The sequence below is a fragment of the Clinocottus analis genome, unplaced genomic scaffold (assembly GCF_023055335.1).
Source record: "Clinocottus analis isolate CAN_PGR_092001 unplaced genomic scaffold, fCliAna1.0.p SCAF_6, whole genome shotgun sequence".
NCBI classification, from domain to species: domain Eukaryota; kingdom Metazoa; phylum Chordata; class Actinopteri; order Perciformes; family Cottidae; genus Clinocottus; species Clinocottus analis.
In genome coordinates, this window is record NW_027176218.1 from 11,603,666 (window position 1) to 11,614,512 (window position 10,847).

At 39.2% G+C, this 10,847-nt stretch overlaps 1 protein-coding gene across 1 annotated transcript in view; it reads left to right on the forward strand.

Moving 5' to 3' along the window:
• LOC137803955 (voltage-dependent calcium channel subunit alpha-2/delta-1) overlaps positions 1-10,318 on the forward strand; it is a 56,743-nt gene extending 46,425 nt beyond the window's left edge. The window contains exons 27-38 of the mRNA XM_068602846.1: positions 156-259; positions 777-866; positions 954-1,021; positions 1,121-1,159; positions 1,321-1,392; positions 2,400-2,552; positions 2,880-2,932; positions 3,328-3,383; positions 3,502-3,631; positions 4,346-4,458; positions 6,115-6,197; positions 8,408-10,318. Of these exons, the coding sequence (XP_068458947.1) occupies positions 156-259; positions 777-866; positions 954-1,021; positions 1,121-1,159; positions 1,321-1,392; positions 2,400-2,552; positions 2,880-2,932; positions 3,328-3,383; positions 3,502-3,631; positions 4,346-4,458; positions 6,115-6,197; positions 8,408-8,518 (1,072 nt within the window). The 3' untranslated portion in view covers positions 8,519-10,318. The remainder of the gene's footprint in view (positions 1-155; positions 260-776; positions 867-953; positions 1,022-1,120; positions 1,160-1,320; positions 1,393-2,399; positions 2,553-2,879; positions 2,933-3,327; positions 3,384-3,501; positions 3,632-4,345; positions 4,459-6,114; positions 6,198-8,407) is intronic.
• The last annotated feature ends 529 nt before the right edge of the window (positions 10,319-10,847 follow it).

Consider the following 10,847-nt stretch of genomic DNA (forward strand, 5'->3'; position numbering starts at 1 on the left):
TATATCAACTGCTTTGGGTGTGCCTTGTATTCCGATGACTAACATTTGGCTGGAGATTAAAATGCACATTGTTCAGATAGATCAATGGATCAGATAGTGTTTTATGAATATAATGGTCCATATATTATATTATGTGACTATATTAATGTTTTTAGTGCTGGGGAAGAGTGGACTGAGAATCCTGAGACATACGAGTCCAGCTTCTACAAAAGGACCCTGGACAATGAAGTTTATATTTTCACAGCTCCATCTTTCAACCGTAAGTTTGCCAAAAGGTTTGAATATGTGCATGTGTGCGCAATTGTATGTGTAAGGATCTTTAAAAGGGGTTTGGCACTGAGCCTATCCTGCTCTCTGCTTTTGGACGTGATCCCAATCCTACTGGAAAAGATCACACTCTCAGGACTCTGACACCACTGTCTTTATCCTTCTCCTTTTCCCGCTGCGTCTTTCAGCGCTCATCCCCTCTCTCCCTCCTTCCCGCCCTGTATACTTCCTGTTATCTCCACTGATGTCTCTAACAGACCTCAAGACTTTGATGCTTTCCGCTACACTTGACTGGATTAACACATGTACTGACCTCACAGACTCCACTCCACTCACATAAATTACTAGCAGCTTAAAATGTATGGTTTCCCAAAATGGAAAGTGATTATTCTATTTTACTGTGATTCTCATTCTTAAATGTTCTCTGCCAACATCATTTTAAACACGATTAAGGTGAAATTGCTATGATTATTGTTTATTTTCTCTTGTGTATCCTTTCTCAATTGCAGCAGAGGGCCGGGAGGCTGTTACTGAGTCAAGTATTATCGTGAGCAAAGCAGTGGAACTCACGATTGATGAAGTCACACTCAAACCAGCTGGTCAGTCTTGCTTATCTCAGATAGATTGCTTCTCGTGATGCAACATAAATTAAAGTACATCTGAATGTTTTGTGGTTTGCTACGTAGTGGTGGGAGTGAAACTCAACGTCTCCTTCTGGATGAGCATTTTCATGAATGCTACACTGAAGCTGAATGTAAGTTGTGTTAATAAGGTGCATTTGTATTTTTTGTACAGTTATCTATTGGTGTACAAAAGTAATTGGGTTGTCTGGCTCATCATTTTGTCATTTTAGTGCAAGGATGAGATTTGTGGCTGTCTGAAGAATGACAAGGTACAGCAATGCGGTTTATTGAATCTTACCTGAGAATGTTTTGTTTTTTGTCTGAAATGTTTTCCTATTACCACGGCTGAGCAGACAGAGAAAAAAATCAAATATGCTACAATATCATTTGTTTATTGTATTTTTAAACAGTTTTTCTTTTTACATTACAGCATGTAGACTGTGTCATCCTAGATGATGGGGGATTTCTTCTCATGTCTAACCACGATGAGTATATCACACAAGTAAGTTACGGCAACCATTTTCTTCACCTCATCACAACCCTATCATGTATGCTTTACTTATCTGCTTTTTCAAAAGTAATTGATAAATCAACAGCAATAAAACATATGTTGTGACATCGTCAGATTAAATTTCAATCAAAGACTTTGCCAGCGTTCATATTTCTTACTTTTCTCTACCTTTCTTCATACCTAGCTCCCCTTTGTCAGGGATCCATCAATCTTATATTGAGGTCAAACAAAGTGCCCATGACTCATCTAAGTAATAAGAATGGCCTGTTATCTGGGAGCTCTTTGAATGTTCCTGTAGGACAGCAGTACATCCATGTCTCAAGGAAAGTAAAGCACTATCCACTGGAGGAGGATCAAAGGGAAAGTTCTGATGGATTTTTGTCAGGCATGGAAGCTGAAGTGAAGTGTGTCCCCTGTGTATGCAAGACGTCAGCTCAGCTGTGTTAACTCCACTCTTTCAGGCTGCTGTGCCCCTGTGTGTGTCAGTGGTAGGACATACAGCCGGTCTGGAAACTTTACATGTCAGTCAAGACAGGACACCTGCGGTCTTTGATCCTTTTTACAATCAGAATGTCTGGCATACAGTTTATGGTCATCAAACATTCAAATAAGCACCCTCCTGTCTCTTTTTTTAAATCTTGTGATACATTTGGTGTCTGTTGGGAACATGCAGAGGTTTTTGGTTAGCTGTGCCGTTAGTTATATCTTGTCACAATAGTTCTCTGCTCAGTTCAGGCCAGCGTCCTTTTATGAGAAATATATAAACACAACCTTCATCCACCAGGTGAAACTCAATGTAATCATACAAGTATGAATGTGCAACCTTTATTCAATGTTACACAATAATCAATAATCAGTGCACCGACTATAAAGCCCAGTCAGAGGGGATAGTACACAGCTGTTTGTTTTGTTTGGACAAGCAGAGTCTTACACACTTTTTATTGATTGCTGTTTTTTGTTTGTTTTGATTTTGTGTGTACGTATGTGAACGCGTCTAGATAGGTCAGTTCTTTGGCGAGGTGGATCCTGTGCTGATGATCAACCTGGTCAACACCTCCCTGTACTCCTTCAATAAGACCTATGACTACCAGTCTGTCTGTGACCCAGAGAAAGAAAGCAAAGCTGCAGCAGGACCGCGCTCTGTCTATGTGGTTAGAAACTCACTTGGCTGCCACTTTGACTCTGATTTTATTATAATTTACACATTTATGCATTTATGCATGTATTCATTCATGCATTTACAATATGTGTTTGTTCTACAAGCTGGTAAGGGAAAATCTACATTGATTATAATATTCCTGTAGTTTGAAATATTGATTGTATATTACATTTTATTTCTAGGTTCGCAATAGTAATACAAAAACATACAATCGAAAGAAATCACCATTCTCTAATTCCTTTTTTTTTGTCTTTCTCATGCCTCTCCAATTTATTTTGGAATGTATTCTCCATGACTTTATTTCCCTTTCTCTTTGCAGCCTACCATTGCAGACATGCTCAGTATTGGCTGGTGGGCCTCCAGTGCTGCCTGGTGAGTGTACAGGTTGTGTGTTTGGGTTTCTTTGTTTGTTTTCCTACAATGTTTGTGTTTGTTTGCTTGAGAGTGGGAGTTGATTTGTACTTTAGGGTAGGAGTAGTACGGCAGTTGGCTTGTATGTTATTGAGGGATTCAGCTGGCTGGATCAGTGCAGGACAAGTTACACAACATTATACTGCATCGCTATCTGTATGACTGTCCAACTGCAATATAAACAGATTTATTAAAAAAATGACTGGTACTTCTCTTGACATTTACATCACCCGTACCGCTAGCCTTACGGATATGTGTGGCTGTTATTAAAAGTGTTTTGTTGTTTAACATATATCACATGGAGCATTGAAGAATCCATGTGACTCTTTTTCTTCTTCTTCTTTTTCCGCGTCTAGGTCGATACTCCAGCAGCTCTTCTTTGCTCTCATGTTCCCCGACCTCCTAGAGGCAGGTGAGCAGCAACAGTTGTCATTCTGTAAAATGTAACCGCCAGTTTTTGATAGATCTCACCGCTCTCTCAATAATCTTCTCCAGCATTATTCTTTATTACACCTGTCTCTTATTTCTAGTGGAGTCAGCAGATGATGAAATACCAGATGCCATGTTCAAGGAAAGCTGCATCACAGAGCAGACTCAGTACTTCTTTGACAATGATGAAAGTTCCTACTCAGGTGTCCTGGACTGTGGAAACTGTTCCAGGTATGTGGGGCTTTTGTAATATGTGTACAAATCTGCATGTGCTCCCTTTTCAGTGACTCTCTCCACTCTACTGTAAATGGGTTGCGTCATTTCAGATTTTCCACCTCTAACGCTGTCTTCTTCCTGGACATCCTTCTGTTTATTGGTCTGCTGGGATGGGTCCAGAATAGTGTTAGTTTCCTGGCCTCTTTCTGTTTTCCAGCCTGATTTCAGGCAGCTGTTTTCGGATGAGTTCAGCGCAGACGCACATTACCTTGATCTGTCAGTGACCAGAATTGTAGAGGGAAGCACAAAAGCTCTTTTATCTGTTTTTCTTCCTTCACTCTCTGGCTATACTTCAAACTCCCTAATACACACATTCACAGACCACTGCACTTCCACTTTGCTCTAACCTGCTATTGTGTCGGTATGAGCTGTTGGAGGGGGTTAAATATGGCTGTAATTACTGGATGTTATAAGTCCCACGTGTCTAGTGCTTTATCCCCAAATGTTAACGAGTGTAGACACAGAAACTTTCAGTACCACCATAAAAAGACAGTCCCATGTCAGGAGAGAAGACACACATCTGCACAAATACCTGTGTGTATTATGTTGGAGATAAATTGTTATATATAAATATAGAGTATCATATCCTTACACCACAGATATGAATAATGTATGAATACTGTATACACTGTTTACCAGTATGTACGTGTTGCCATGTGTGCTTTCTAGGATGTATCGTGCAGAGAAACTGCCAAACACCAACCTGGTGTTCTTGATCACCGATGCCAAGGCAACATGTTTGTCATGTGACCCCAGGCCACTACGGCAGGCTGAACAGCCCTGTATCCTTTCACTCAGCTCGTAAAAATCGAACATACTTTTTACTTTCCATCCATGCCCCTGTTGACAGGCGGGGGCTTTAAACTCTCAATACAAGGACTCACGCCTAAGGAGTTTGCAGTAGGTCCCCCCTGAATGTTCACGTTTGAACAGTGAACCAGATGCACAGCATATGAAAGCCTGTCTCATGTTACTACAAGACTTTTAGTTTCTTTTTTTTTCATCTTTACTGCATGCTGCTATCATCAAGAATAAGGTTCGGAGCAAGAGTGTTTGTGTGTATGTACAAGATGAGTATATATATATATATATATATATATATATATATATATATATATATATATATATATATATATATATATATATATATATATATCCTGCAGCTTCCTACTGATGTAACATTCCAGATGTTATCTTCAGAGGTTACTACCTCCATGGGGTCAACAAGGGCCTCTAGTCACTAATAAGGACGCCACTCAACACATACAAACACTGGCACTCATATGACACACACATGTTGCTATAGTACACTATATATAGACATTACAATCTACTTGACCACATAATGTATCATCTAAAATTATTTCAAGGACTGCGTTTCTGAGTTACTTTTAGGGCTGGGCACGATAACGCTTTCACGTGAGATTAATCTGGCAATCCTTTAACGGCGTTAATTATTTGATCACACGTTAACTGCATGTTTTGGTTTTTTTTGGCATGTTTTTTTTCTGCATTGGGAGGAGCTTATTGCTTTAAATCTCTCCATGGTTCAGACCTGGCGTCTCACGGCTCTCCTAGTCCGGCCAGCACGAGGTCAATCAAACATGAAAAATAAATAAATAAGATAAACGCCATGAACGCATTACAGTGGCACTGCTTTCACTTTAAAGGCGATTCATGTTGATGTGCACAGGCGGGCAAATACACTACATATAATATGTACCGGCAGGTTCCGCGTCCAGATTGAAAGTTAATCGCTCATGCGCAAAGCTCCTGACCCCGCGGTCTGATCCATGCAGAGCACTTTAAAGCAGCATCACTTCTGGATCTTTACTCTTCTCTCAAAGAAGACAACTTTCCTCACATCACAAGATGTTCAGTGCACTTGTCCAAGACAACACAGACTGGACTTTTCTCACTGAGGAAGAAAAAACAAACTGAAAAATATGAAAAGCACTTATTGCTTTTGTATAAAGTAAATCAATTGCTGGTCTTTACCATCTTTAAGGTAAGCAACAGACTGAACATGGACAAAAGAAGGAATGGCTTGTCCCTCACAGGGACCCTTACTAAACAGTACCTGTTCAAAAAGAAAATATATATATTTATAAACTATATATGTATGTATGTTAACTTGCTGTTGCTCCACATTGCTGTTAAATTGTTCTAGTAACATTACTTTCAAATAAAAGCATGCAATACACTAGTTTTTTACTTCATTGTTGAATTTGGCGCATAATGCGATTAATAGCGATTCATTTTTTTCAACTCTGCCCAGCCCTAGTTAATTTAATTTAAATCTCTCAAAGAAGGGTTGGAACAACATAAAGCATTTTAGCGGGCAAATTAAGATTCAGCACATCATTTAACCGTTGCTCCTTAAATTGTTAAATGTACACTGCTGATGTTAAATGTTATTTTCCTTAATGTCTGTTCAGCTGAAGGTCCGGATCCATGTGAGCTGGCTCAGAATCCTAGATACCGCAAAGGGCCGGACGTATGTTTCGACAACAATGAAGATGTAAGACACAACCACAAATATGCTTCTGTGCAGTAAACATTGGTGGAAAGAGTTACATAAGTGAGCCTTCACAGTTGGCTTATGTCACTTCTGTCTGGTTTTCATCAGCATTCTGCAGAGATTTGAAGCACTACTTAATGTTTGACTCTAATCCATGCTTAATTTATTCATTACATTAATTTTGTTTCACTTAACATGTATTTATTTTTCATTTCATGATTTTCTTTATGCAATTGCCACTCAATTGTTTTATTTATCTTGCTTTTTATGATCTTCTCAGTCATCAAATATCATTCTTTTTTTGTGATTCTGCATTCCAACGGCTGCTGCTCTTGTCTGGTAGGATGAGCCCTTGTGCCCAATCAGCAGAGGCTCTACATTGAGCCCCACACCTCTCTTGTTGTTTCTGGTGCTGAGTTCAGGGTCAGTGTCCTTTCACAGCTTCATGTAGACTTATTAACCACTATGGGTTTTACGGCTAGTTGGTTGATTGGTTTGTTGAAATGCTCTTTTTTGATCAAATTAAGTCATATTGCTGTGGGTTGATTATTCCAGGCTACGAGGCAGAGTGCACAGTCTACTGTAGGCCATTTGGTTAATCGAGACATAACATACAGATTCATTTTCTTCCCACATCGACGAATTGATTGATTAAAGTGGTGATAGGATTTCAGTTGACCAACATTTGTATGGGTTTAAAACATCCCTCATGATTTCAACCTTATCTGGGCCATCACAATGTGCTGGGCAAAGACAAATCAGGTACTACAATGGTTGGCTTGAGAAGGAAGTGGCCCACAAGAATTAAGTAAATAACACACTGTGTTAAAAAAAAACAACACAGATGGTGTTTATTTCTTAGTTGCATGCCTACCTCCCTAACTCTTTCTTTGGCATCTTGTTTTTTTTTCACCCCAACGGATGGAGAACAGATTGAATCTTGGCAGTAAAAAGTGTTGAATCAATTTGGTATAATAGCGTCGTACCACCACAATTCAATTATAGCAGCACACAACTGTATAAATATAGTCATAGCCATACATTTTTTATTTAGCACTGCGTAAATGTGTTGTCCACCAAAATATGTAAGCACATTTGGATCTATTTTCTCTTGAATTAAGAAGTCTGTTAGGGTCTAATTGTGATGCATGATACAGTAGCTAATGCCCTGATGTAGATTCCCTTGAGGAGATTGGACGGAAGTTTATGTATTGTACTGTTTGAAGTAAATCAGTAAAAGAAAGGAGCAAGGTGGATAACATGTGCGTGAGGTTATTGCTTTGCCCCCCTTTTTTCAACAGTGTATAAGACGTCTAAATATTTGGAAGTATTTCCCATATTTTTGTGAACTGATTCATTTATTGTCTTCTGAAGGCGTAGATTACACACATAATGGGCCACTAATTAATGTGCCTGAGTGTTTGTATTGTGGAGAATCTGTGCTGGGAATCAAAAGGAAGGGGAGGAATGGTTGAGGAAGTCAATGAACAGAGTAAAAGTAGGCCGCATCCCTTTTTCGTTTTTCTATCTGTCCCATTACTTTTGGCTCAGCTCCTCATAGAAAGACAGTGTGTTTCTAGGCCAGTCCATTTCGTCACTCGAGTACACAGAGGAAGCTCCACGTCGCTTTCCTGCCCTTTGAATACAGAAGACTCCCACCTCTTTCTCCGAGGCCTCTGGCATGCGCGGATATCCTGAATACTCGCATCAAATAAAAAAACGCCACACACTGTCTTAGGCAGGAGCATGCACATACTCACACATGCACATAAAGCAGAATGAGGTCTGAACGCCTTTATAACTGCAGCAGTGAAAAGTGAAATTGAGGAAATACACTTTTCCTTTTTGGCTGAACGACAAATGAGAAGATTGATACCTCACTGGTTGATATAAAGCCACGACCGGTAGCCATTCAGTTCAAAAGAAAGAGAGATATCAGTATTTTAATATGATTATGCAAGTGAATAAGCATGACTCCCAAAATCTTAAACTGTGCCTTAAATATGACAGGTAGACTTTGGAATACGATCGAGTGCCACAGAGTAGCGTTGTAATATGATAGAGATCCATAGGATTAGACGCAGTACAATCATGAACATCCCATTATTGTTAGTAGCAAACGTAGTGGTGATGTTGGTAGTTGTAGTGGATCTGCCGGATACAGGAGAAGATGGAGTATCTAATTGATTGACAACTGATTTGTCCAACAGGAAGATGATTCTGACTGTGGAGGCGGGACCTGCCTAAGACCGTGTCTTTGGCCGATGCTTGGGCTCCAACTACTGCTGCTGTGTCTCATCACATCTTTACAGAACTCATGACCCCTACACAGACACACACACTCATACACTCACACACTGATCATCTCATCGCATAAGAGGCCAGAAGACACTCTAGTTATGCCATCCAGTATGTATACAGACTATTTGCAAAAATACATTTTCTTTTCTGACAACGGTATCAGCATTTCTATTGTCCAATGCCAAAGGGTGCACATTCATTCCCTCCATGTCATTTTCAATAATAGAGACACGTTTACTGTGCTCAGCTGCACTCATTTCCATGAAAAACTCCTTCATGCCCTCCTTGGTGCAAGAGTAAGAGCTAACCAAACCCTTTAATTCTGCCTCATTTGTTTTCTGATTTATTTAGCAGAGGTTAAGGAGTCTCACTATGCCAACTAAATATTATTCAACGTTTGTGTAGTTGTCAACATTTTGTGTTGCTTATTATAATTGTGAATCATAATGCTGCAATCATTTATTATTTTTGTCAACCAGTGCAACGAGGAAAAATATCCCATTTGTTTGAGTGTTTTTTTAAATGTATGGTACGTATTTATTTAATTTTTCTTTTACTCAAAATCAACTAGCATTTTTGTGACTAGTTAGGTGTTGTATTGTAGCAGCATGTGCTCAGTACAGAGCTAAAGACAACACCAGTACTCTGACACCAAAGCTCCACACAGACCTACTACAGAGAATCTTCAGGCTAGTTTATTTTAAGAGATTCCTCAGATGTGGGTGTGCATCAGTATTCAAGTTACAACATTAGCTGAATAGATAGATATAGTCTAAAGCTTGCTGAAAAGTAAGTAAGATCATGTGAATTTAAATGTTAGCATATTACAATTTCAAATATGTTTGTACTTGATCTGACAGCTTTGGTTGTCTTCAATTTGATGCATCAGATTCCCAGTGCCTACATAGTAGCTCAAACAGTCTGTTATCTAAAGAAACGGTGGACCAGAGTTGTATTCTTACCATGTAGGCTTCTTTGCAGAGAGGTTAGCCCTTGCAGTAATATGTTTTAAAGTGGGCCAAATCTACTGCAGTTATTCTAATGTATGTGACTCAGGCAGCAGTAAAAACAACTTGATTTTGGGAAAATATAATTTCCCTCCTCGATCAATACCAACCTAAACCAGACTTGAGCTTTATTTTTCATCACGTCTCTTTATTAGACCTGTTTCTGTTCCCTTTCTGGATCACCAGACTCAGGAGCCAAGATGACTTGTGAATGAGATCAGCATATCAAAATGACTGTTTCATTGTTTTCTTCTCCTTGCTGTTCTCCGTATGCTTGTTTCCTCTTTGTTTCGCTCTATAAGTGCTGTGAAGCAGACGCTGAAGGCTCAGTGTCTTAATGCTGCAATGTCATGGGATGAGCTTGTTCTGTGTTTGAACGCTGTCTATGCCTATGATCAGCATCAGGGCCTGTTGGAGAGGACTTTGATAGTACACTACTACCAGTGGTAATTTTGCATTGCCTTAGCATAAGTCATACAGGTCACACTTTAGTGTTTTTTTTTAGCTATTTAATTAAACAAAGTTGAGTTCTCTCCACCACGCCTTCATGGTGACCTTGTTGAGTGTTCAGGTTATGCCTGTCTATCGAAGTCGTGTGTTGACTTGTGTTTTAACCAGGGGGTCCCGTGTCTATGTGTAGGCATGTGCGTGTCCCTCCGATATCTGATTGTGCTTTACTACTGCACACAAATTACTCTTTTGTTGAACTTGATTAGCCTGAATACATTTTGTATACATTTGTACACTAATACTATTTACTGTATAAAAGAGAAAAACGAAAGAAAAGAAAAAGTGTTTATATTATGGTGTTGATTATTGTGCAAATATATATTCACAATAAAAGTGTTGTATTGTTATGACCTATGGTGCTCATTTTTATTGTCACATCTGGTCACTTGATTTGGCTCCCCCATGAACCAGACCAGACATGTCATACTTCCTGGATATAGACATCTGCTAAAACTTTGGTTTCATTGGGTTTGGGTATGAAGTACACGTTGGTGATTGTTACATTGTCATATAGCCTTGACCAATTTAATTATTTCTTCACTGACTAATAATATCAGTTAATTTGGCAAATTAGGATTAAAGGGTTATTTAACACCACTACCCTCTCTGGTTAAAAGTGTGTAGTCTTCTATATCTGACCACACGTCGCATCACTGATGGTAAGGATTTGTAGTTGGATCTGCTCAGTTGCACGTGTAAGTATGCCCAACAAACAGATTACACGTCTACCTCGCTGCAGGAAGGTGAGAAGTTAAAACAATGGATGCAAAAACATGAAATTACCTTTAATGTGAAACTGCTGATTTTCAACTAGCTGTGTATCACTGATATG